The sequence below is a fragment of the Pseudopodoces humilis genome, chromosome 7 (genome assembly GCF_049639895.1).
Source record: "Pseudopodoces humilis isolate 2021_Gansu_Grassland_sample_001 chromosome 7, ASM4963989v1, whole genome shotgun sequence".
Taxonomy (NCBI): Eukaryota; Metazoa; Chordata; class Aves; order Passeriformes; family Paridae; genus Pseudopodoces; species Pseudopodoces humilis.
In genome coordinates this window covers 14,733,074-14,760,972 of record NC_142206.1, presented here as the reverse complement: position 1 = coordinate 14,760,972, position 27,899 = coordinate 14,733,074, and the positions used below count along the sequence as shown (strand labels likewise).

The following is a 27,899-nucleotide window of genomic DNA, read 5'->3' as shown; positions in this document are numbered from 1 at the left end:
CTGGTTGGTTTGTGTTGGATGTGCTCTGTAGGGTGCATGTGGGTGTTTTTCAGGGTTCCCCAGGCAGGAATGCTGTGACAGTGGGGTGCTGGCAGGTCCAGCAGAAATTATGCTAGAAGGTGTAACAGTGGCACAAAGCTCCTCACCACAGAGGGGCCTCATATTTTGTGCTGAAACAGTGACAGAAACAGAAAATGGGCAAGGAGACATTGTATATGCACAGTAAAAATACCCAGTAAATTAATATTTTTAATTGCTGTTACACACAAGAAAGAAATGAGAAAAAAATTACATTCCAAACAAAGAATTAAAATAGTAAAATCAGCATAAAAATGTGTTAAGAAAAGATCCCGGATCAAGTGGCTGTACTGTATGTGGTGACCTTTACAATCACAGTAAAGAAAGTTAAGTGCTAGAGACTTTTAGACATGGCAAAGTGCTTGACTCCCCAGAGGAGAGCAGCTGCTTCAGTCACATCTTTCAGTGCCCTCTGCCTGGAATGTGTGGGAGAGAGGCTGGAGCAAGAGACTCACACGGGTCCAAGACATAGAGATTAGTCTTCAGGACAGACCAGCCACTCTGCATTCTCAGGCAGGCAGAACTGCCACTTGCCCAGTGGCATTTGCTTTTTCCTTCCTTGTTTTGGTTTTTTTTTGTGGTTTTGGGGTTTTGTTCTTGTTTTTGTTGTTGCTTTCTGTTTTTTGAGTTTTATTTAACAAAGCTTCAGGTTCTGCTGGCCTGACCCTGCCAGCACCATAGGCTTGGAGCAAGCCTCCCCAGCTGCATTAGGAGCAAAGCTTGGTCCAGCAGGGTCTAGATAAATGTGTTTGTAGTGATTCAGCACCATCGCCCAACGGGCTGGTTTTGGTTTCTTGCTTTTCTTCTGTCAGGAAAAGGTGTCTTTGACTTCCTTATGCCCTGTCTTCAGACCGATTCAAATTGGCCCAATCATGTTCCCACTGAAGTCTTGGTGGCTCAAGCCCTGCATCCTGTGCTTCAGCCTCACTTTTAAGCCATCACACCTCTCCAGTAGCTCACCCGACAGCAGCACAGTGTCACCACCAAAACAATACAAGCCACAGAAGTTTTGGCATTCCTGCCAACTGGCCACCTTTTTTTTCATTTGTAGTCTGTCTAGAGTTGTATATTTTTATTCTTTACAGTAAGAGCAAAAATAAAATAACGTTAAGAAAATTTTCTCCAAACTAAGAAAATTAAAACCTATCAAATATTTTAAAGAAACCATAAAAATTTGCATTGTGTTTGCTTCTGAGTTCATATTAAAATTTTACTGCAGCTGCTTCAAAATTATAGTCCATTTCACATGTCCACAGCTCACATTCCTTGGTCTGTAATTCCTTGCCTTCAGTTGTGTTTGTACAGCAGCTAGTGCTACAAAAACTAGGTAGTTTCTAGCTGTGGTCCAGATTTAGATCAGTGAACAGTGGCATTTTTATCCTAGTTGAGAACATGGTGATGGCTGAGAGCTGTATTTCTAGATCAACTTTTGTTCTGGGCCATAGGACTGGTGGTACAAGCACTTCCTTTGCTACAAAACCCACTGCTTCCTTGATTCAGGTGAAAAGAAAGAAATTCAAGAAGGATGTGCCAACCTTATTGATTCCATCAAGGCTTTCTCTCTCTGCTGATTTTAAAGTCAGTAAAACTTACAATCAGAGAAATTAAACATCCCTTTGAAAGCTGTCTCATGAAACCCAGCTGACCTTCTGCAGACTGAAGGTTGAACAGAATTACTTCATTTTCTGCTCCAGCTTTTTCAAAAGCCACAGCAGACAGTGTGAGGTACTCTGTTTTGGCTGGATTATTTGTACTCCAGCTAACAGTGAGGGACAAGACCATACTACAAAAGTGGATGCAAGGTTCACATCTAAGAATTTGGCCAAGGCTTTTAAAAGAATTAAAAACCATTTTCAAAACTGAAATTAGAGAGTTCAGATTCTTAAGCTAAACCTCCCTCAGAGTTCAAGTGGAGCTGAGCCCATCCTGTTAGCCAGCATGAATAAATATTTTGCATTTTTTTTCTATCTGATGCAAATTGAAAAGGCAGTCACACATTCTGTCCTTTAAAAGAAGTTCTGCAGATACCTAATAGTAATTTTAACATTAAAGTTGAGTAATATTTGTGACTTACATAACATTTGACATCTTCAAAGTGCTGTATGAGCATCAATCCTCACGATATCCTTGTGAGGTATGTAAGGGCTAATATCTCCATTTTAGAAAGGGGTGAGGTCCCATGGTCCCCTGCTGGGATAATTTGGCATTGCACTGGCCTTCATACACCAGATGTGGACCTGGCCCCTGAAAATTTAAGTGACTCACCCAAGGCCACAAAAGGAGCGAGCATGGATAAAAAGCAGGAGAATTATCCAGAATTTCTGTCATGAGAAGTCAGCAACTTCCCATCCTCTTCCAAGAACACAGTTATGATGACTCTGCTTAAAAGACTCCCGTCTGTATTCAGAAACCAAGCGAAAAGGCACCTACCACTAAGCTCTACAGTTGCTGTTTGCTTAGGTCTGCTTCTTCCAGAACAGCTCCCAAAAATACCACGATTGCAAGATGAAAATGCAGGTGTTAGTGTCAAACTACAGGACTGAAAAACTTTGAAGAGTCACTAAAAACTGCTAAGTTCCTCCAGAATTTTATAAACTTGTGTAAAAATATATAAATTACCTCCACTGATGATAACATGAAACCTTCAGCAATCTACTCAAAAGCCATTTTAGAACAATTCTTAAACCAGTCGTCTTAAAGACGCCTCAATAGGGAGGAGTAGGAAGCCAGGTATTCAGCACAGAGTAAGAGTAAAGCTTAAAAGTTAAAATCCTCTGGCTTTGTTCTCCTTGACGTGCCTTTTCTACATGAGCATCACACTGTGACACAGCCCAGAAGCATTTACTAGCGCTTAAAAATTAGTTGCAATTAGCACTGCTTCTTTGACTGACCCTGGGAGTTCTGTGCAAGGAGGATCTGCCTACAGAAAGAGGCTGAAGTAAACGTGCTGTATCTTTTATATATCTAATTAAAGAGCCAAAGGACCTCCAAGAGGGTGGTAACTGCAGAAAGTAACCAAACCACGCATGTAAGCTCAAGTGACCATAGACAGGGATTGCAGAAGGATGTTTGGATACAGCAGTGTGAAAAGAAAGCCTCTGTACTTAGCAACAAAAAGGAGCTGCTGCTGCTGCTGCTGCTGCTGCTGCTGCTGGGGCTAGGAACACTATACCACCTGGAAGGCTTCATTCCCTCTGTCATGTTCCTGGGCCAAAGTTTGGGTGCTTCTCAAGGACTGTACTCCTGAAAAGGAGAAGAATGGATTGAACCTCAGTTTTACTGAGTACAAAGAGGCAATAGGAGGGTCCACAAAGGCAGCCCTACAGACAGTACCACCATTTGTCACATATGAACTCCACTCCTTTTTTTTTGCTCTATTTCAAAGTGAAGATTTCCCTCACTGGGATAGAGGGAACAGTTTTAATCCCAAGAAAAGTTATTTAACAGACTGCCAGCAACTGCTTAGGGCTTCTTAGGATTTAGGCATCTCAAAATTGTGTCAGATCACAATCCACAGCAGTTGGTCTCTTCCCAGGAGGAAAGAGCCTCCAGGAAAATGGTGTCATTCAAGTAACATGGATTAGAAAAAGGAATGCAGAACCAGAGAGAGATTTTGAAGATTAAAAGCCTTTGCCAGCAAACCTCCAGGCCAACCAGGACCCTCCTTTGTATGCTGAGGTCTCTGCCTCATGTTCCCAGGAAGGCTGAAGCTGTCGCAGCCCTGGGATGGAGCCAGTGTGACTGGCCAATGTGTCCCAGCCAGGTCACTCCAGGTGACCTGTTCCAGGACATCAAAGGAACAACAGTCCACTTGGGCTGCACGAGTTTCTGCTGTCCCACCCAGGGACCTCTGCCACCAGAAACTGCACCTCTGATGGCCAGTGGAGAGGCCTCCTAATAACACGTAAGGACTCTTTTCTGCAAGTATCCAGTGGCTGATGGAAGAGCAGGCCAGCAAGGCAAGCCAAGAAGAAAAAGCACACAGAAAAGCAACTCATGTATTTCCAGGCAGTTCAAGACTACTCATTTCTAGAGAATTAAAAAAGAGAATCAAAACTCAAGACTTCTAAATAAAGCTTACTTTATCACACAAGCATTTCCCTCAAAGCAAAGGGAAGCTCAGGATGTAGGGGAGCTCCTCTGAAGAACTGCCAGCTAAGAACTGAGTGTGCTGGACTGACCCATGCCAAAGAGCTGGGACTCAAAGACTGCAGTGTGCTGTTCGCTCACATGCTGGGAGGATGGTGGGGTTTGCCTCAAATGCTAAGACTTCCTCTTAGCTGGGTCACTGTTGCAGGAGATTTGCTAACAGCCAAGCTGAGTAACAGCAGGTGACATCTGCAGAGAGCTACACTGCAAGGGTTCAATCTGTGGCCAGGAGATAAGCAATGCTGATGAATGAAAATGGTTTATGGCTCTAAATTCCCTTAGCTGTTTACTCCAGGCAGGCCCCGATGTGCCAGTGAATGAACACTGACAGTATTACATAACAGCATTAAAGGGAGGGGATTACACAGGGCTGTGCTACCTACAGTGCCTTCCCTCTCCATAATGCAGCTGACCTTTCTGATCCCTGTCTGAAACACAGCAGATGCCCCCACGGGGTCAGGATGGTTAACCCAGATTCCTGTAATACTGGCTGCATTTGCACTGATGCAAAAGTCATGGGGAGGCAATGCCTATTCTCTGCCAGGCACACCAGGTGAGGCTGGAGAGGAGCAGGAGACCCACTCAGCACCTCTCAGCACAAGGGAGAAGTTAGCAGGGTTCTATGGGAGTCCATGTGAGTTTGAGAAGGAAGTGGCAGGGGTGTTGAACATGAAGGACAGTGCTTTTCAGGAAGCTCTGCTGAAAAGAAAAGGGGCTTTCTGAAAAAAAAAAAAAAAAAAAAGTGGTGCAAAGAGGATCATTTTCCACCAGCTGGCAAAACATGGCAATCTGCATCCAAAATGAGGGCCTTGATCACAGGAAATGCTCATACAAAGATTCAAGATACTGCAGGCAGCAGTACTAAAAGTACTACTGAAATGCTACTAAAACTCAATGGGTACATGGAATATTACTTGTTAGGACATCAGAGAAAAAAGGCATAAAGATTAGATGCCTGTCTGCCATACTAAGGGTAATTAGGGCATACACTAAGTAAGACAATGAGTAAGTTCTGCTTTAAAAATCAAAGCTCCTCGTGTGTCCATTACATTTCATTGGTGGCTGCAGGCACCACGTAACTGCATGCACGTGGCAAGGGAGAACACGCTGGCCTGGCTACTGAGATGTCCCTGAAATCCCACCAAACTCCCGCTCTCTACAGTTCTGCCACATGCAGCAATGCTGACTTGTACCTAGAGACCTGCCCTGGAGCAGTGATCACTGCAATCAAAGCACACAGCACTACCAGCACACCTCTTGCTCTGTGCCCTCAGCTTGGGGTTCTGCTCTCATGCTGGTTCTGCTGGGTACTGCCCCACATGCTGCCATTGACTCCAGAGCTCAGCTCCCAGCTAGATATGCTGTTTTTACTCTCCCTCCAAGCTTCCTTTCAGCAGAGGAATAGCTCCAGTTTGCATACTGAGTTTGTAATGCACAAAAAGAGACAAACGTCAGTTAAATTAATTTTTACCTATGACTTTAGCAGAGATCTGTGCCTGTCTGCCTACAGTCGAGGGCAGGCCTTTTAGCACAGTGCATGGCCAAACCTCCTTTCCACCAGCCCTCCTCTTCCCAGACATTCAGCATCCATTTCAAGACTAACAAGTAAAATGCAGTAGTACAGCACTTCCAGGGAAGAAAAGTTGAATGAGTAACTACTGCAGGGACAGTCTAAGCTTTCTGATGTGGACTCCACACTGAAGTAAGCTGTATTCAGAGAAAGCCAATGAAAAAAAAAAATGTAATTCCCAAAGGTAATGCTTCAAAGAAGCAAAATCAACATCACCAGTGTGCCTAGAGAAATGGAGATCTCTCTCAGGGGTGAATGCAGCTACAGCACCTGAGATATAACCCATGTGTTCACAGACTATGGCACTCCACCTAGCTCCTCTTCCTGAAGTCCTCTTCATCTCTGGTCTCTACGGCCGACAGCGCAATCAGCATTTGCGCTGCGTAGTAGGTGGCCATGATGATGAAGCGCGAGTAGGGCACGGGGAAGCAGAACTTGTTGAGCGCGATGGTGAGGTCCGACACCATGAAGAGCATGGCACCCACGCAGGCCGACAGCTTGGTCCATGTCCACAGGTCATTGCACAGCTGCACGCCCGCCACCGCCCGCCAGCCCATGAAGCCGATCAGGGCGATGTAGACGGCCACCAGGTAGGTGAACGGACCCGAGAGGTAGGAGTAGAGGAAGGCATAGCAGGAACTGGAAACAACGCCCATCAGCAAGCCAGCTTTGAGGTCCAAAGGCTTCATCCCAAAGGCTGAGGAGTACAGGATGTGTGTGATGGCGAACATCAGCAGACCTGGAGAGAGGAATTGACACAGAAAGTGGGACCTTTCATCAGTGACTGGCAGTCAGTAGCAGAAGAAAACATTCCTTGCAGTGCTACTAGGTAGCTAGGTAATGCTACCAGTGATAACCATACTGACCGCTTGGGTCCATTTTATTACAAAAATCTCTACATGGGAGATAGCACCAAGCCCCCAACCTAAAAAAAAGCCCCAGCACAATTACAGCTGCAGCCAAGTACAGCTCTGCTGTGACAAAAGCCTTTCTGCTGAGAAACCAGGTGGAACTAAGCTGCTGGAGGAACTGAACTCGTTTTTCAGGTAGTTCCTCTTCCCCTGCTTTGGGCAGAAGGTTGGGAGCAAGGCAGACCAAAGACCTCTAACTATCCATAGTATTTTGTTCATAGGTCATGTGTGGAACAGGAAGACTGGAACCACAGCAATGTAGGAACAAAACATGGCAAAAGACACTAATCCCTCTGAACCCACAAAGCTTGCCCGTATTTAGCCACAAACCCAAAGGCACTTGAGGACTAAATCTGGCTGCTTCTCCATCTCTGCCCATAGCTGGGAGAAACCTAAGCTGGAAAGAAGCAGCTGGCATATTTCAGGGACTGCACCAATGTGATCTGCCAACAATTTTATGGCTATCTGCAAGATTCAGATGAACCTTACCAGGCATCAGTCAGGGAAAATAAAGTGCTGGCTTCCCTTTGAAGTGCAACACCCCTGAGAAATGCCAGATGTGGGTGTTAGAAGCTGCTGCCCATATGTTATTCCCTTGCCACTAATCCATTTGACAAAAATAAGTCCTAATGTGTTGGTACAGCTGCTGTCTCCAAGCTGTCATGACAACTGTAGATAATGGGCCAAAACCAGAGCCCAGCTCCTTGGGTCTTCTGGGTTCCCAGACCCACACATGGTGCAGCTGCAGGCTCTCCAGCTTTATCCTGGCAGGGTTATTAGAGGAGCTGGAAGTTTTCATGTAACTCTAAAGCATGAAATGAAGAAAAGGAGTGTTCCAGCAGGACATTTGTTCACATGTAACACGTGATGCGCTGGTGTAAACAACAGTCACAAAAACCTACAGCTGGCAGACGTTGCTTCATCCTACTACTCTGTGTTGAGCCAGCTCAAAGAAGTGGAAGTGTCTCCCTGCCTTTGGGGAGGACCAGATCAGACACCCACTGAGAGCTCAGCCATGGTGGCATGAGCAAGAAATTCACAGAAGGGAGGGGTGCTGGTGGAATCTGTTTTGCAGGGTGACGCTAGAGAAAATGGACATCATGAAGGGGAAAGAAGAGAAGCACAAAAGAGAACAACAAGAACCTGATGTTTCACAGAGCTATTGCACCTCATGGACAGAACAATGAAGAAACTGAGAAGGGATTTAGGACAAGAGCTTTTTATAGGGTTATAGTGCAGGAAAGGTTAGTGCCCAGGGAGGTGGTAAGGAGAAGGAGGGTATGTCGCCCAAGCAGTGAGGAATGTTTTTTCCTTCAGTGGCATTATAAGGAGCATTCTGCAACAGGGAACTGAAGAATGTGTTGTCCTTCATGCAGGCATCTGGCAGTGAGGAGGAGAAGGAGAGGACAGGATGGAGCAGGCAAAGAGCCTGGAAATGCAGGAGGAGTTTCGTGATATGTGGTGAGGCTGGTGACAAACAAGAGAGTCAGCTCCCAGGTTTACTCATTTAACACCCACAAATCAAAGCCAGGAGCTGGGGAAATCTGTGATGGCTGCACAAGGAACAGGCTGCACTTCTCTTGCATTTCTCAGCCTTCAGCTTGGTCCTCTCAACCACATCAGGGAGATCAGCCCTTTTCTCCCACTTTCTTCCTCTGGGTTTCCTCAGGCTGGCAATAAGGCCTTTTTTTGCTAGTCCCCATCTTCTTCACCAAATGCATAAATTATTTCTAAGTGCCTGCTATCAAAGCAGATGAGTATTTAATAATATTTAATAATAATTTAATAATTTTATTAATTATTATTAATTATATTTGTAGTGATATATCATTCTATTAATTGATAATTGAATAATATCCTTTATTAACACTGTAAAGTATCTTCTACATGCAGTAAGCCAGTAGTCAGAAAATAATGTGTTATTAGTGGACTGAAACAGCAAAAATGAAAAAAAGTCAAGTGTGCCAGGAGTAGGTTCCCAGGCTCTCACTTCCCTATAAAGTAACGAACAAATGTCCTTTTATAAACTCATTGTCTCAGAAGCTTTTCAAATGAGCCCAGTTTCCAACCCTTTTCAGTCCAAAAACTGCAGAAATTGAACAGAATGTACATTTTTGTCCAGTATTTCCTCTTCTCTCCTGAAATTTCAAATTCCCACAACTGATGACATCAAAAATACTGCCAGTTGTAAGCAACAGCAACCTGATGAGTTTTAAATGGGAGAAAATATATTTTGCAGGCAAAGTGAAGAAAGAAGTGCAGCACTGCACTTTATCTACTTATATCTGAAATGCAAATATTAACACTTCCCTACAGAAGGTAGTAGCTCAGAGGGCTGAGATTTTCAAAATGCTCCCACAGAGCCTTTCTTCTCCTTAGGAAGAAAAAATGTGCCTAAACCCACAAAGCAAAACTTCTCAGTTGTGAGACTAGGTTTGAAAACCTGACTCATTGGTATATTAAAGCACATCAACCAGATGCTGAATTGCTATGACTGGTTAACCTTCCTCTAGCACTAACTTGGAGAGGAAACTCAGAGATGTACCAGCTATACGGGAACAGAGAAGTACGGAACAGTCCGTACATGGAAATGGTCATGGGGAGAACTGGGCCTTGAATGTTTTCTAAGCCATAGCTCAAGGAGCAACTCCAGGAGGCAAAACCAGTTGGGCTGAGGCAACTGAGCCAGGTCCTCCTGTTGGGAGGAGGCCATTGGTGGGAATGTCAGCACTCAACACAGAAAGGATGACACCTCAAGAAAGCTGGAGCTCCTCAGCAACATGCCCAAGGTTCAGCCAGATCAAATCCTCAGGGCCTAATCCAAACCCCACCAAAAGCAGTAAACATTTTTACATGAACTTTTAATGGGATGGGGATAAGCCCATGGGAAGCAGGATTAAAACCAGATTCAGAGCATTTGGCCTTTCATATCTGGCACTGCACACACTTCCTTCTTGTAAAGAAATAGCTTGTGGGAATCCCAGAATAAAATTAAATGCTAACCTCATGAGAGAGGGGGAAAAATAAACCTTTGACTTTCAGAGCTGACAACAGCACAAGTCATGAAAGTTCCCTCATCTCATCACATTTTCTAGTGGGACAGTCACAGCAGCCAGTTAATGGTGGGTGTTATGTGAGATCCCTGTGCTGGTTAAATTAACTTCAGAAACCCCACCAGTCAGTTCAGTGAAGGACTCAACTGCTGCTGATTTCTTGTGACAGTCCAAGGCCAGGGAGGGAGTTGCTGCAGGCAGGTTCAACGTGGCTTTAAATGATAATTCCGAATCATTATGTTCCAGTCTGCAAACTAGCAAAATAAACCAAGCTAATTTTGCTCTGAGAGATGTGGATCTTTCTGTAGAGAATGTCTTCTCTGACATAACCACTGCAGAAAGGTTTGTCCTTGATTTACCATCATTAAAATGTTTCGCAAAACAGATTATTATGTCTTGTACAACAGGCTGCATGATTCACACTGATAAACCTCCAGGTAGGACAAGATTGCTGCTGCTTTGGTTTCTGTCATCCACTTCATGCCTTCCCCAAGCTATGGGCTTGTCTATCAAAACATAAATGTCCTCTCCACCTGTTCTCCACTGAGGACCTTTGCATAGTATGTTCCATCCCCAGTCCTCACAGCAAAGGGCTGACAGATCTCCCTGCAGAGAAACAGGAGGTAAATAATTCCCATAGCTTCATGGGAACTGACAAGTGCCACAAGCATTTCCTTCTCTTCCCGAGGGATGCTGGCATGCCACCTTCCCAACTCCATCCAGCCCAGATGCTGTGACACATGCCAGGAAACCCAACCTGACCCAATTACCTCCCTAACCTCAAGAGAAGCTCAAGACTCATCCATTATGTGATTCCTCAAACCATGATGGATTTTAGTCAAGGGATGAGTGCTTCCCAGCGCCTGGGGCTTAAGCTGTACATGAATAAACAAAACGTGTCCCAGCAACTCATTACTAAATAAAGAGGGTAACAGCTGGGCACTGTAGCCTCCATTTAGGACTGACACTGTACTCACCATGAATGAAGTAGCCCTGCTCCTGCCAGATGAGAAAGGCGTCTCCCACTGCCGAGAATATGAGTCCCGCTAGGATGCGGCTGGCACTCCGGTGTGACACTAAGAAGTTTATCCCATGAGCCAGAAGGAAAACCCACAGGCAAAAGATGGGCAGGCATTTAATGAGGGCACTGAACCAAGAGGGGCTAGAAGTTGGCAGCCAGAGGACAAAATAGACACAAGTGGCTTTAAAGAAGGGGACCAGTTTGGGGCCTTCACTCTTCACCTAAAGAAAACAAACATTAAAAAACGAGAAATTAATAGGATCATCAGAAGCATCAATGGAATAAACTTCATAACAGAACTGGCCCCTTCCCTTTGAAAGTTGCTTTTCCATATACTGTCAGCTGCCTGGGCCAGTATTCCTGCCCCAAGAAATGCTGGTTGAACTTGACCATGATGCTCTGCCCAGACCTTTGTGACCCTCTCTGCTGAAAACACTTCTCAGTTGGCAGGATGAGCTCTGGGTGGTGGATTTGGAGGAAGTTTTTAGAACCTTTTCTCTTTATTTGTTCCACTGAAAATATTTAAGCCATTAGTCAAACTCCTCTGGTGCTCATTGTCACCTATCTTGTGTTTAGGCTAACCCCTTTTATATACACCTTTCCAGGAGTTGTGAAAATAGAGCATCACCAGATATATCCCAGCAGCAAACAAACCGGTAAAGGCACAAATCTCTCCCATTTTCACAAATCCTCCTGCTTAGCCAGTTGCAGATCACCCTGAGGATACAACCTCTCTCCTAAGCTACTCTTTCCCCTGCCCTGTAGCCTCATGCCTGGAGCTTGCTGTTGGCATCACGAGCATCAAAGCCCAACACATCAACCTCCCAGGTGAGGATGTCACTTCCTCGGCTGACTAATACCAACATCAACCTTGTGTGGCTTTGTTCTAGCATTACACTAATAATACAGTACCCACATTGCAAGAAATGTTTTGACTCAGGGCTCTGCTGCGTAAATAGAGACACAAAAATGCAGCACGAGCACTTGGCTACTCCTAACAAAACCACAGCAGGGGCAGGGCAGAGAGCTACGGGCTCCACAAGCTGGGTCTGCTCTTGACAAACAGCTGAGACCACTCTGCACAGTGATATATATTGTGTTCACCTGCCCTCCTTTCTGCATTTCAGTGCAGGTGGGGAAAACTCCATGTGAGAAACAAAGCTATGATTTTATTTTCTCCTGGAGAAGTGCTGAGGGGGAAAACAAGGAGCAAAGGAAAAGACTGTAACTGCTTCCATGCCTGCCTGAGCTATGTCCTAGAGTCTTAGAGGAGGCCTGTTTCCTCTTGCACCTAAGGCAGTGCAACCCCAAGAGCTCCCCTGAAAGTAAGGGTTCACCCTCATTTTTCTCATTTCTTTGGTCAAGCAAGATCTGTTTGCTATGTATCATAAAAACTTCCCACTACTCATGGCCAGAGCACACAGAGGCCTCCTGCACTGGAGGAAATTAGAAGGCATCCAAAAAATCCAGAAAATTTAGAGGCATCCAAACTGATTTCACACTGTTAAGTCCAACTTGTCTGTTTTGGTTTTTTGTCCCAAATAACTTGACCCTTTTTCTGCTTCTTGCATCATGGGACATTGCAATGACCAGTGTGCATCTTCCTTTGATGCAGGGTGCCTTGGCGCAGATACCTAGAACACGTGAAGATTGCACAGGAAATATTCCATGCTTACAGTGCTCAGGTGATAAAGCCTAATCTCATAAAAATTCCAGAGCTTTTACAAGCAAATGGAGTCAGGTGGAGTTGGAATAAAGAGGCAGATGCAGTGGAGAGCATCTTCACATGCAGTATCTAAAAATGGAATGCAATCTCTGAAGCAATGAGGCTATAAATAAAGGGCATCCCAAGAAGACAGTGCCTTGAAAATTTTTCTCACATCTGATGGAAATTTCCCCAGCATATCAGCAGTTTCTTGGCAGTAAGGTATTTCATCATACATTATTCATAGGCTATTGCCAACACAATTTTTAAACACTCCATTAAACAACCAGGCTACAAAATTCCCTAACAAAAAGACATCAGCAAGCCGTTAACTTTCTTGTATTACATGGGGAGCCGTCACGAGTCCTCTACTTAGGCTGTCTAAATTAATCACCATTTACCACTCCTTGTCTGCGTTCCCTGGGAAAATTTTGGCAGCAAATAGCAAATGAACTTGAAATAAAAGTAATAAAAACCCATGTAGTCTCCTCACAATACAGGGGTTGCCTGGGAACTATCAAGTATTGTAGGAGAAAGAGTGCATAGAAGCATACAGGAGAGTATTTGGGTTGGTAAACATGGTTATTTAATACCTCATATTAACAGAAAAACACCTGCTACGAGCAGTTACAATTACCATCACAGCTTGCCCACCTCTCCTGTGTGCACACATGATGAGACAGGTTTTAATTACACTTGTCATTTCCCCAGGAACCTTCCCTTACTGAAGCTAGACTACAAACTTGTGCAGAATGATTATGTTTTCTTGGTAAGCTTAAAATTACCTTTTCTCACTATCTGAATGAGAATTTTGCAAGCCCAGACAGCTTTATTTTAGAATAATGATTTGTATTATTTCCATATTAATAATAATTGAGGATTTTTTCATGCATAAGAGTTACAGTACTCTCATGTAAGAGTGACCTCATACTTCTAGAAGACCTACAGGGTTCTCATCATTGACACTTTACTTCTTAACCCTTTTTCTCCACATATACTTCAGATGAGTTATTTCCAACCATGTCCACCACTGAATGCTGCAGATCAGTGAAGCCCCTTTTATTACTCTAACCAAGATTGGAAATACTTTGGAAAAGTCCTCCAAGAAAAACTGAGACAACCAGAGAGTGAGGGTGGGGATTATCCTCTGTTTGGTCATGTGGCTGAGGCTTGGAAAGAAGTGATGGGGCAATTTGCCACCTGAAGGACAAGTCAAGACTGGTATTGGAAAACCATGTACAAACATGACTGGAAGCTGTGGATTGAGGAAAGGCAAGCATACAATCCATGATGGGACTTGCTGTACCACAGGGAAGGGGAACATTATTTCTTGTCTGCGTGGATAAATTGGATTAAACCACCCATTTGTCCCTGTGTCTCAGAGGCAGAATGTGAGATGGGGCTGCACCATGGGGCTGGAAAAAGAAGCACTTGATGGAGGTGACAAGATCCTTTTTGCTAGTGTGTGTGATTGTCACAGCTTTAAGCTGGGATTTGCCATTTCATTACAAATTCTACTGCATTTTTCTTTCCAAATCTTTCTCACGCCACTGCTAATTTACTCTGTGCTGAAATGCAGTACAGAAAATATCTTGAATGTAAAAACAAGGCAGTATTTCCAAGATTTGGATTTCTAAACTGAGCATAATTTAGAGCTTTTTCTCAATGGCTATGGCTATTAAGTTACTTAGAGTCTCTAAAAATTAAAGTGCTGTAAAGCCACTATCTCTGTATTTGCAGAATTACAGTAGAAGTATTACTTATTAAATTATCTGTATCAAATCAAATCCAATGAAACCCTCCAAGACTTTGGCAGATTAGGAGGAAGTTGTGTCTTGGCTCTCACCAAGAGACTTTGTACCAGATAATCTCCCGAGGTCTCTTCCAATCTCAACCATTCTGTGATTCTGCAGTCTTCAAACAGAACATGGTACTGGCACATGCAGCTCTCTGGAGGCTCGGGGCTTGGATATCCACCTCCCTAGCTGTTCACAGGTTTACAGGATCCCTTCTTGTTTTCTCTGTACTCATTCTGCTCCAGATTGAAATACAGCTGTATACAGCCTGTTCTGACTGCTGCAGGTGCATAACCAAGCCAAAAGATTTACACCTGGCTCCTCTTCTCCAGAATAAGCCACATCCACAGAGGAACAGCTGCATTCATAAGACAGTGCCCTGATTTTCTTTAACATTTAGGAGCCAATTGTCTGTGTCTATATCACAAGTGGGAAAGCAAATCCGGCTGCCACAGGAAGGGAGACATCTTCCTCCTGAGGTAGAGAAGAACATCAGAAGCTTGTTGCATTGAACTGCTAAAGTTGGACAGAGTTTACTGTTCCTAAGCTTTGCACTGGTCCTAGGAAACCATGTAGAGAATCAACTAATTCTCTTCTCTCTGCAAAGCCCCCTACATCAGTCTGCAATGAAAGTGAGTATACAGACACGAGCTGAGTGCCAACCTGCTGTGGGGATATGGTTCACACCCACTGGGCTGCAAAGTGCTGCTTTCCAGAAAAAATGCTGTAAAAAAATACCCCAGCTATTCCACTGAGCAGCATTTGAGCAGAACTGTGTTCAGTGGCCAAAAAAAGCTGGGCTGTTGTCCTCCACCCAGCCCTCCCATCGGCCTTGTACCATTTTGTGTCTGAGCTGCTCCTCCTGGCTTTTGGCATCCAGCATTGTGGATCCTGCCTTGGTTCTTCCCTACTGTGACAATAGCTCTCACCCCCAGTTGCGTGCCAGTAAATATTGATTTGGCTTTGTTGCCATGTTTGCTGCCACTGCAAGCCCATGGCCCTTGCTTCTCATTGCCTAGAACATGTGGTTCTCTGCAAGGCTATCCAGCTCTGCTCTCCTGCAGGAACAAACACACTCCTGGGGGACAACCGATTGTCTGTTGGCATTTGTCAGGGAAGGAACTGGCTTGTACATGTCCCAGCTTACTCCTAATAAATAAAATTTTGAAAATAAGTGCTTGTTATGGAGGGTGGTAAAGAGTCACTGAACCAGCCAGTCAACCTGCCTGAAATACTGTGTTGGTGCAACGTATCTTTGCAATTTTATTTTATGGTTTATGTTTGTGTTGGAGATGCCAAGGGCCAAGCATCTAAGGCAGATGGCACCTGAACAGGCTCCATGTGCTGCAGGAAATTCAGGATGATAAATAAACCCTCCTCCCCACAAGTGGAGACAAGACTGTAGAGGCTACATCTAAAACGGATTTGTAAAATAGCAAATAAATCACCCAGAAGATGGTACATGTTTTGCATGTGGGTGAATTTGATTATCCTGCCATCATGCTTATGCCATGCAATGAGTTTTGCCAGGTCTTTACTGCAGCTTCTGGCACTCCCCAGCATAACCCAGGGCCTCAGTTTCTCCTCTCCTCATTCTCTTACAAGGGTAATGCAGTGAAACTCAGCTCATGCTCAGCTGTTCAGTCAGACCTGTTTGCAAGGGTCAAAAAATCATGGATTTGTCTGACAGGAGCCTCTGTTGTTCAGCACAAGCCAAAATTAACAGGGCTCTGCCTGAACACTTCCAGCCTGCAAAAGGACCATCCTCCCAGCTCAGACATGTGAATGTCCAAAGCAGCTCTTCCACACCCAGGGTCTCTTAAACTCCTGCAAAACAGCGTTGATCTGTTGGCTTCCATCACTCCTCCCTCTACCCCAGCAGTCTGGGTACTCTCTTCCCCACCTCAGTTAAGCAAAGTAAGGTCCAGCTGTACTTCCAAGCTTTGCTCCACAACAGATTAACAGAGGCTTGAGAACTAGAAGTACTTGACTTCTTTTTCTTAAGACCAAGCTGAGGCTATCTGCCAGAAAAATACAATTAAAAAATTGGCACGGGCCCTCACAGTTCTTGGGTGGTGAACTCAGCTATATTGCTGTACAAATTCTTGGCACCAGAAAAGTCACCCTTTGGTGGAGGCACAGAGGAGCAGGCAGTGGGTGAGGATCAATCAAACTTGCATCTAACAAGGGCCCCTGTGCATGGCTGGGCTGCTCCAGACACAGTTGCATGCAAGAAAAGGAACCACAACAAAACTTATTTTCACCACCAAGTCAAAATGATACGCAATATTAACACTCAACCGAACCTCCAGATTAGTCACAGAGGGGATGAAAACCTGCCAGCACCGAGGGTGCTTCCAGATGAGTGACTCTCAGATGGAGAAGGGAGGAAATTTGCAGCACAAGGATCCCTGCAGATGCCTGGCAGCAGGGCAATGTTTGCCAGCCTCTCGCAGGTGGGATGGCAGCTCGAGCCCCTGCAGGGAGGCAGCACGCCCAGGCACCGCGGGGCACGGCGCAGCCACCCAGCTGAGCAGCAGCAGCTGAGCGTCAAAAATGGGCTGGTTTGTGTCAGTAGAGCTGGGAAGCACTCCTTCAGAGGCTCCTCATGCTGTGGCAGTGGCAGTGACTCGAGATTGTAGACACCACTTTTGCAGTGTAAGTAAAACAGCAGCCCCATCTTGTCAAACGGTGCTTAAGGAAGAAGAATGTAAAACACGCTGGGTGCTGAGCAGTCACACTGATCACGCTCCCAGGGATGCTGACGAGGCCAGGCTGGCTCAGCAGCCACTGTGACCTGGGAGCTCTTGGACATCGCAGCTCTCTGCTGCTACACCTGTGAGATAAAAAACATGCATCTGCAGACACACGGTATGTAAAAAAGTCACAAATGGGAAACTGGAGTCTTGCATTCAAAAGACTCCTTGTAGGAGGCTCTAGAAATGTCAGGAAACAGTCCCTTAGGAGCCTAAAGTAGATGGAGGAGGTTCTGGAGCCAAGGAAATAACCCCACTGTATCAGGGCACTGCTTGTGCTACATATTGCAAGAGGAGCCCACTCCTTTTACTTCCTACTTCCACCTTTTAAACCGTGTCATTGCCCAAAGCTGTCTTGAGACTCTGGACCAGGGTGTTCCCAGCAGTTAAGGAAGTTACAGTATCCATAAAAGTTATCTCCTGTACTGAACAGAAGATGAAATCTTGTTAGCTTGGCTGATGAGCTATGCAATGGTGTCTCTGGAACCTTCCTGCACCACCCAGGACCTACTGCAATCAGGCCAGGCAAAGCCAGGTACTGCAATACCCACCAATACCTTACAGAGTCACTGAGGTACGTGCCCTTGGCTTTCTGGGACTGCAGGGAAGTCTTCAAAGTGGTGAAGCCTTTCTTTAGCAGATGTTAATTCATAAAAAATTACAGACTACTACATTTCATCCTGAAGACTCAGCCTGGAAGTACATATTTTTGAAGGGTTTGTTTTTGGGAGGTGGTTTTGCTTTTTTCTATTACCAATCATCTCTCCTGCCTACCAGACTGGCACAGGACCACAAGCAGGGCTGTTTTAAAAACCTCTTCTTAACCTGCAGCAGTAATGATTGACTCCACATCTCTAGCAATGCTATAGCTGTCAGCAGCTTTGGAGAGTATGGTCAATAATGTGCCACTGCCAAGCACTAACAATATTAAACTAGTCAAGAATTCAAAAGTCTCTTCAGGCCTGCAGGGGCTGTCATAGACTAGGGTTTTCAGGGTAGTTCAATGGTTCTCAGAAATGAAAGCAAAAATATAGTATTTGCCTGAAAGCATCTTATCTCAGAGAAAAGATTGCTTTTCCCTCCTGGGATTCCGGATCTTCCTTTTTTGTGTAGCAGAAAGCAAGACTCTCCAAACATTTCCTTTGCTGTAACACTCACAAAAGAATCGCTTGCAAATGCTTAAAAACCTGAAGTACAATGGGTCTGTCTTTTTATTTTGCTCATCAGAGCTACAGCACTGCCCCAGCAAGGGCACACACCCTTCTCCTGAGTGAGGTCAGGTGGGGCCATATCCCTACTGCTACCCTGGACATCAGGAGGAGGCTGTGAAACCACAGGGAATTTCAGGATCCAGGTAGTCAGCACCCTGAAATGCACAGTTGGTACCTATCCCAGGGAATTCCCCTCAGGATGGGAAGGGGCAATTATTTGGCCTGTCACACTAGAATCCAGACAAAAAATTTCTACTGCCTATAGAAAAGTCTCCACAGCTTATCCTGGGGAAGGCTTCCAGACTACAAGTACTTGCTCTCAGGAGACTCATTGTCATTTATATCACACTTTTCTGTGAAAGGCAGTGCAGACTTCTGTTACCCAGGAAGAAGCAGTTTTAGGTAAACCCAGTGTGCAAGCTGCAAGGCACAGAGCCACAGCAAAAAGCAGCACCCCCTTGCAAGGTCTATTGCTACAGACAAGTGCCACCCACTGACATCTGCCCCCAGAGCTGTGTGGCAAAACTGGAGCCTCTCTCCAGTCCCTGGTGCAGACCCAAAATAAAATACCCCAGGGAGAACTGTCAGTTCTTTCCTTGTCAGCGCCAAGAGCAGGCTGACTCTCCAGGTAATAACAGAGGGATCTGCATAGAGACTGCTTTATTCCCAGGGCTGAAATCCATCTTCTGCCTGCACTCTCCCATCTCCAGCACTATTTGCACCCCACAACCCACTGCAACATTTCTGTGCTTGCTGGAGAGCCCCAGCCACTCTGCCATTTCGCTGTGGCAGCAGGGACACACGGAAGAATGTGTACTCGGGGAAAATGGGCACTTGGCAAAGCTCTACCCTGCCCCACGCTGCTTTGCCACCAGGGGTTGGTATTTGTGAGGGAAGGAAGGCCCTTCCATTCAGAAGCAACCTCTTCAGCAGAGAAATGTCGTTTTACCTACAGTCTGTGGGGAATAATGTGGGTCTAAATGAAGGGCGTTGCAGGCACTGGTGCTGTCAGAGCCCTTTGCAGGAACAGCTAAAGAGCCACTAGCACAGCCCAGAAGGCAGGTGGCACACGACAGGCTGTACCAGCCCTACAAGCCATTGCCAAAGTCATGCCAAGGGTGAAACCACCTCAGGCATTCAAAAGGCACTTTTGCAGCTCACCTTTCTAGCACACACAACAGATTGCTGTACACTTAGCAGAGGTGAGGCTTTTGCAAAAGGAACGGGAAGGAAGAACTGAAACAGGAGAGGACGGTGGCTGCCAGTGTCTGGGAAAGCTCTCAGCTCTGCACAAGAGACTTCTGCTGTATGAATCCTCACAAGGGGCTGCAACAATACCAGCAAAGGCAAATAGGGCTGTGCTGGGAAGCCCAGGAGGGACTATTTGGAAGCTGAATGAAAAGCTTTACTCTACCTGTGTATCATGTCCTGCAGGTTGAAAGCTTGTGAAATAAAGATATTAAAGAAAATCGGAATGGAAAAAAAGCAATTAATCCCAATAAAGATGTGTATTTAGAGAGATGCTGCTCTGATACCTTACAAAAAAGCAGCAGCCCTCCTCGTGTTAATCATGGGATCAATATGCTTAAGAGACAGGAGGGTGGTAAGGTCAAAGGATGACAGCAGAGCCCCAGATTTTATTTCCAATATCTATTCTTGTGTCAAGATGCTGTGACCTGGAAAAGTCACATCAGACACAACTTACCTGAAAACAAGTTGGATCTTCTCAGCCAGTCTCAACAGACACAGAGTGGGCAGGTGCAAAAACCTACTAACCTGCACAAACACTAACACACACCTCCAGGAGTCACACTGATACACCAAGGCTTTTACTAGCAAAACCTCTGCTGTACTCAGGCTGCATAAACAAATACAGACCACACTCACAAATGAGTGTGCAGCTGCTTACCAGGATTATGCCTTTATATTGAGGGTGCAAATACAGAGATGCAACCAAGCAAAGTGGAAACTTCAATTAAAACATCAGTTAAGAGATAACCTTGTCATCACACCCCTCTTATATATGAGGGTTGCAGGGAAAAGCTATAAAACTTGCTTAGTTCCTCCTGTAATGGAGCAAAAGTCAGCACTATCCATATGCTATTCATATCCTAAGCAAATCAAAGACACAGGCAAATAGGGATACAGTAGCCAAGCCATGGCCTTAGCCCAGTTCTGCTGAAGCCACGGGAGACACGTAAATCTGAGCATCTGTCTGGTGTGCCTAGAATGTGCTGAAAAATGAGCAGCTGGCTTAAGGTCAACCTTCCCTCAGTCTCAAGCAATAACTCAATCAGAGGCTACTTGTGACCAGCAGAAAGGCACTCATTTTGATACATAACAGGAAATTTAATACCTGATGCCATATCTGCCTCCAAAGCTGGTATCTGGTGAGAAGCAGAACATGAAACATTACCATTCGTTCAAACTTGACAAAAGTTAGTAACAATTTAGTAACAAGGGTTGTCTCATCTTTTCTTAGCCTTGGCAAGAACATGTTTTGCAGTAATCTACAGGAATTAATTTTTGGGAGAAGACTAGCCTGCTGGTAGAAATAAGGCATTTCCACAGGATTGCAGCACAGTGAATCAAAAGAGCCACCATCCTCACTAACAGGCAGACTTGCAATACAAGAGACAGCCTTGCCACACTGACTTAACGCAAGAATAGACACGAGTTGCATTTATTCGGAGTGAAACTGCATCTGTGCAACTCTTGAGTCAGAGGCTGCGGTGTGAGCCCCTGGGCTGTGCTGATGTCTGAAATCCTTCCCAGCCCAGCACACCTGAAATCTTCAGGAAAGCTCTTGCCCAGCCCATCTACTGCCTTTCAGCTCTGGTGGTGTGTAAACTCCTAGACACAGTGTTCTGTGCTGTGTCACCTGGATACTTGTTCACGTCCAGCATTATATGGAGGGATGCTCTAGACTGGCACATTTGTCACACAGAAACCTGTCATTAGCTGAAATTCTATTTAGATTATGGCAGTACAAGAAGTGACTATAGGAAGGGCACAAGCGGGCTAGAATAAGGAATAACCATCACCCTTATTTTGTGTATGCTGCAGTAAGCAAAATCTACATCTCTACTGTAATGACAAGTCTACTGGGCATTGTGTGACATGAAGGACAGTAGAAAATTAAGTGGTGATATAATAACCACTTGGGCCTCCAGGAGGGACGGGAGTTATATAACTAATAATCCTTTTGCTGTTCAAGAGTTTCCACATGCTAGCAGAAGATGGGTTCCTGATGCCATCTTTTTCTAAGAGTCTAATTTCACTGGAGTTATTATTTCCTCAGCACTATGAAGTTACCCACAGAGAAGATAACTTTGGCTCTTCTGCCGCACACAGTGTATTTTGGATAGAGATACTTGGGCAGGAAAAGAGAATGGAAGAAATGCATCTCTGTCCTTTCAGAGGAATTACATGTAAGTACAGACCTCTGAACTGGACCCACAATCTTAACGCTCAAAGCACACTTTGAACAACAGACACGTGTGCCTTGAGTGACACACTTGGGTTAATGAAGCCTTTAATCCAGAGCACTGCCTGCAGCAGTGATCAGCACTGCCTGCTTAATGCTCCCTCCCTGGCACTGGGAAGAGCGTGAGAGAAGCCCGCACTTTGCAGGCTGCGCTAGCCCACCCTCCCCTAGCAACAGCTACAGCAAAGAATGTCAATGTCACAGCAAGAATGCGCAAGTTCAGTCTGAAAAAATAAATCGTGGCATGTAACACTATGCCTGGGCTTTAGCTGGCACAAATCAGCACAGCTTTTTGCTCAGTGAGACCAAAGTTTATAGGCTTCTCCCAAAAGGTGGGACTGACATAAATGTTACTAAGATCCAGCTAAGCTTTGCTAAGGCGATGAGTTCCACCCTTTCTTCAGTGAGCTCAGATGTTTAGAAATATTTTCTATCATTCACTTACATTGGCTTGTTTTTTATACTAGAGCCGTATTTCCACAATTGTCTATGCATTATATAAATGTGCATGTCTACAAGCTTCCTGCATAATAAAATCCCAATTTATGATGCATTTAAGTAATGGGGGAAATTACAATGAAAGCAACAACGTTGCATTATAAATGGAGAATAAGTAAAATTAACCAGAAGAGTTACTTCTAACTTAGACGGTTGCTAACATTTCATTCATTAATGGAGAAACAATACATCCTCTCTTTAAGAAGCAAAGGCTGAAATAGTTCCAGTGTGATCTGGCTTTCTTGTTTTCAGCAGAAGTTTGAGGATTATGGAGCACCATTTCTAAAAATAAACCTTTAAAACTATGCTTAGACCTACTACTGCTACAATTGCCCATAGTGCAGAGTCTCTAAGCAACATGATTTACATCAGGTTTCCATACCCATCTGGATGAGTGGGTTTGGACCCACAGTGTGGGTTCAGAAACATGCATGATATCCACCCAGCCCTTCAGCCCTATTCCATATTTCCTGCTGGTGAATATCCTTCCAGACTGTACCTTTCAGGTATTTTTCCCAGTTTTTGCAAATCACTTTAATACTCTGTCCCAGTGACACTCTGCATCTTTCCCAAGGGCTGACAAGGTCTGCTCTCAGGAGGGTGCTGCTGCTTCCCAGAAGGGACAGGGCTGAGGGCTCCACTTCCTTCATGCAGTCAAAACAACCCATCCTTTCCCAACTCAGCTATCTCTGTTTAAAGATGCAAATACACCAGAAGACAAAAGGGAAGGGATGGGTATTGTTAAGATATGGATTCCGGGCAATGATCTGTCCTGAAGAGTGTTTCACCTGTCTCTCACACGTATGGCTGTGCTAGGTTGAGTACAAGTTGGGTGTGGAGGGAATGGTTTAAGGATGAGAGCCCCTAGTTCATTTTGCTCTAAAAGACACACTGATATCATCTGTAACTTCCCCCCAAAGAGATCTACCCTCAGCTAATTAATATCTGTATTTCCCATGCCCCATTTTCCTTGAAGTGCTGTGAAGCCCTACACTGCTTAGTCCTAACTTTAGGGACAAAATAGGGTCCCTTTGGGCAAGGAGCGTTATGTAAATGTCAGAATGACTGCATGTCTCTGGGCTCATCTCCTGCACACTTGTGGCTCCTGCAGTCATAGTGCCTGCTGGGCAGAAAGGTCCTTAGGGCAAGAGCTATCTCCCACAAGCTCACACTAAAAACTGCTTAGACAACAGTGTTGGTGCTGGGGGAGCTGGACAAAAATCACTTACGAGTGCTCTTTTATTAAGGTGGGATCAGTGCTGACTGAACAAAAATGGAATTAAACCTCACATATCCATGAAGCAAACGTGCTATTTATCAATACTGTGCTCCAACTGCAGGCTCTCAGCCCACATGGCTTTATGCAGAAAAAATAGCTCTTAATCAGAGCAGTATGAAGAATAACAATTTTGAAGCAGGATGCTCCTGCTTGCCTAGCAGAGTAAGCAGTGAAAGCTTCCCTCCAAGGTGACTTTTAACCAGAACGAGAATCACTCACCAGATGGAACAGGAAGGCAGACAAATGCATCTTCCCTGCCACAGCCCACCACCATGCAAGTCTAGACTCTAACATCAGCAGGACTCCAGAGCTTTATCCCAGCTGAGGACCTGGCACAATATGTTAAAAGGTACTTTGGCACCAGACTTGTTTATTTGTGGGCATACTCCCCGCTCAGCACATATGAACTGTGCAGCATCAGACTCCACAGCTTGACAAGCTCTGCACACTGCTGAGGTCTCTCCATGCCCTCCAGGCAATGATGCACACCTGGCAGCCGGCACAAACAAGCAGTCCAAGCTTGATCCTCTCCATGGACCATGCCTCCTTGCATGATTCCTTCTCACTATCGGTTGTACAGCACACTTGGAGATCATGGGTTTTGACTCTTGTTAGAAGAGTGTCCTTAAGGAAGTAAAGAGGGGGAGAAGCAGGAGAGCATATTGTGTGTAAGCAGCCAGGGCCACCTGCTGCAGTACTGTACAAAGGCCATCACTTTGAGAGTGGCAAGAAAAATCCTGTCACTCTCATATGTGCTCTCCTGGTGTTCTCCCCATTGAAACTGGTGCTGCAGTGTGCTGGAAGAGGACATACACTACAGACAAATCAATTCCTCTGGCTAATTTGATTATGCCTCAGGTGCTGCCCCTCCAGAGAATCTCCCCATCATGCCATGGCAGCGATATCCATGCTGGCTCCAAAGACCCAGTCTATCTATGCAGCAAAGACAGTGCAGTACAGAGACAAGGGCTGAGCCCCAAGGCGCGCACCCAGCTGTGGCCAGACCGATGGCCACTGCCCTTCCCTTCAGCAGGAGACTTGCTGGAGGGAGCCCACCAGCTGTAGAGCCATCCTGCTTCTCACCCCCAGCTGTGCAAGGGCCACACCACACTCCTGGGCAGCACAGGCTGCCACACGACACCGATCCCTGCCGCCCTTCCCAGCATGGGGCAGCACGGTGCTCTCCGTCAGAGGAACAGCGACGTGACGACCAGTGACAGAGATGTGCGAAAAATTGCCCCTCACAACACCAAAGGCTTGCAGCTCTTTTTCTTGTGAGCTGCATGGGGGATCAGTCACCCTCCCCTCTCACCTTCCACAGCAATGGCAAACAGCTAGAGCTCTGGTCACAGCTCCCAGTCTTATTGTCCCTCCAGCTCCCCATAGCTTCACACCTGCATTAGTTGCATTTGGAGAAATAAATTGTTCACATGTCAGAGATACAGCCAGAGCAGAAATGTGCTTTGTTATATGTCAAAAGGGCAAGTGAGAAAATAAGGGTTTTTTCATTTTCCTCCCCAGTTTACCTTTCTAAAGCCTTCCTGTCTGAAATCCATGCACCCTTCCCAACACCTATTCGTGCTTTAGTCATTTGCCTCAAAACTCAGTTGAAATAACACTCTGCAAGACCACCCTGATGCACTATCGCAATAGCCAAGTACTGCCTTCTGCAAACTGTCAGTTTCTGAGCCATTCCAGTACTGTCTCAACATGAGATTTTACTTCCAAGATACACATAGACAATTCACTATAACCAAAAGCATGACTGAAGGACAAATTTAGTTTATGGCACAGAAGCACAAAGATACCAAACTTTTATAACTATTTTGGAAAAAAAAAAAAAAAAAAAAAAAAAAGAGTTTGGCACTACAAAGTTATAATTTCCAAGCTACTTCCCTCTGTCTCTAGAGATAAAAGTCATTCCCAGGCTGCTGATGAACTTACCAGGTACATGTTAATAACTGGGGGGAAATTCATCTGAACTATCAGACAATACAGCCTGCTATGCAGAACAGGCAAAGCAATTTCAGTTTTGAACACCAGCTTTGTGGGTTAAGATCAGGACAACATTTCTACCTGCCAGAGAGTATGCAACAGCCTGGATTAACCAAAGTATTTCAAAACAAGATGAGAATGGATCAGCAGGGAACCAGGATACCAGCAGTAGGTGTTCAGTGCTGCAGCAGAGCACCAGGACACTTTCCCACCAAGAGTTATCCTTACAGCATGTGTTAAATCTGCTGGGGTATTCCAACAAATAAACAGAAAGGGGAATATGCAAAATGTGCAAAGCCGCATGTCTAACAGTGCAGCTTCTCTGCTGTTCTGGCAGTTTTTTTCAGCACTGAAACAGCCCCTGTTTCACCTGCAGGGGCAGCTCCTCGTATTGCTGCACAAGCCACAGCTCCTTCAGTTACCAGCTTGGTTCCATCAATCCAAGAGTTCTGCTGCACGCATCACCAACTGACAGGACAGCAGTGAATTGCTACCTTTTTGCTGGTTACATTAAGTAAGCATCGTGACTCCCCATGAGACAGGCAGGTGACACCAATCCCAATCTCATGTCGTTAGGTGGTGGAAGCGCCAGACTAGCTTGCAGACGAGAGGTTTCAGCGAGAGTTCACCCAACCTATGGGAAGGTCTGCCCCACACGGGGATCAAAACACGCCTCAGCCCAAACCAGAACCTGGACAGCAAAGCCACCTCCGGATGGCGAGGCAGAGGTGCCTGCGAGGGCAAGGGAGGCCGCGGGGACAGGAGGATGCTGCCGGGCACTGCCGCGACGCGAGCCCCGGGCAGCTGGGCAGCGCCGCTCTGAGCAGAGGCAGTGCACGTAGAGCAGATGTACCGGAGATGTTTTTGCAAACACACACGACAAGAGGAGGACGCAGCGGAGAGCCGCCCGGGCAGGCGCACCGCTGGAGCAACAGCTGCCGGGGGAGGCCGGGGTGAGCATCCCGGGGGGCCGCCAGTGGTCGCGTTCCCGGCGGCGGGAGGAGAGGAGCGCCCGCCGCGCTCGGGGACAGCGCCCGGGGAGCGGGTGGGAGGGCACCGGCCGGGAGCGGGAGCACGGCCGGGAGCGGGGACACGGCCGGGAGCGGGGACACGGCCGGGAGCGGGGACACGGCCGGGAGCGGGAGCACGGCCGGGAGCGGGAGCACGGCCGGGAGCGGGAGCACGGCCGGGAGCGGGGGCACGGCCGGGAGCGGGGACACGGCCGGGAGCGGGGGCACGGCCGGGAGCGGGGACACGGCCGGGAGCCCGTGGGAAGGGTCGCGGGCCCCGCCGCCCGCCCGCCGCGCGGCCCGCACTCACCACGGTGACGGGGGACACCATGTCGGCGGCGGCGGGGCGCGCTGTTGCTGTGGCCGCTGTCGCTGTCGCCGCGGTGGCCGCTGCCCAGCCCGCTGCCCTGCCCGCCTGCGGGGGCCTTTTTTTAGGCGGCGCTGACGTCACTGGAGAGGGGCCCCGCGGCGAATGCGCTGCGGGGAGAAGGAGGGGGCGGCCCCGGACCGGCCCCGGCCGGGCGGCGCCGATCCCGGGCCCGCTGCCGGGAGGGTGAGCGCCTCGCTCGGCCCCGGCCCCGGCCCCGGCGGCGTCAGCGGCGCCTCCGCCTCCTGGCCGGGCGCCCTTCGCAGCCGGCAGCGGCCGGGCCATGCCGCTGCCCCTCCCCGGGGGCGGCCACAGCGGGGCGGGGGTGGGGCCGTGCCGAGCCCCGGGGAGCGCCGGGCCCGCTCCGCGCCGACGCTGTCCCGGGGCTCGGCGGTCCCTTGAGCAGCGCTGCCAGAGCCCGCTCCCCGGGGGCTCCGGCCCGGCAGCGCCCCGCGGGTGCGGAGCCCCGGGCGGGACGGCGTCCTTCGGTGCCGAGCTTCAGCGGTGCTGGCACCGGCGGTAGCGGGCGCTGGGCAGCGCACCCCTTAGCCCTCGCTCTCTCCCTGGCCCATCCCGTCTCGGCTCCGCGCCCCGCACACCTGGTCCCCTGCCTGTGCTCGCACACCCCAGCTCCGGCTTCTCTCCTCCCTTACCTTCCTGTGGCTTCCCGCCTGCTGCTCTTGCTCCTGCCCTCTCTTTCACATCCCTGTTTCTTGCACAGTCCCCTGCGGCCTGCCGCTCTTTCTCCTGCAAGGACTCCTCGAGTCTCCACCACCCCATATTTTTTTCTTTTCAGGGGCTTCTCTTGTTTCACAATTTCCCCCTTAACACTTCCCATCATCTCCATCTTAAGAGGTCCTTAGCAAACCCTTTCCCGTGCGGCGCTGGCTGTACTTTCCAGCCGTGGTCCCGCTGCCAGTGCCTGGTAATGGGCCCTGTCCCAGGACTGGGTCCCTCCCAGCTTACATCCCCATCCTCATCCTTCTGCCAAGGTCATTCAGAGGCTGCAAAAA

General features: G+C 47.0%; 1 protein-coding gene across 1 annotated transcript; it reads right to left on the bottom strand.

Annotated features, from left to right (window-relative positions):
• Positions 1-229: 229 nt before the first annotated feature.
• TMEM86A (transmembrane protein 86A) lies at positions 230-26,947 on the bottom strand. Its single transcript, XM_005522323.3, has 3 exons — positions 26,830-26,947; positions 10,739-11,003; positions 230-6,536 (listed from the first exon to the last, which is right to left on the bottom strand). Exons 1-3 carry the CDS (start codon positions 26,848-26,850, stop codon positions 6,109-6,111), a joined length of 714 nt encoding a protein of 237 aa, XP_005522380.1. The 5' UTR covers positions 26,851-26,947; the 3' UTR covers positions 230-6,108.
• Between the last annotated feature and the right edge of the window lie 952 nt (positions 26,948-27,899).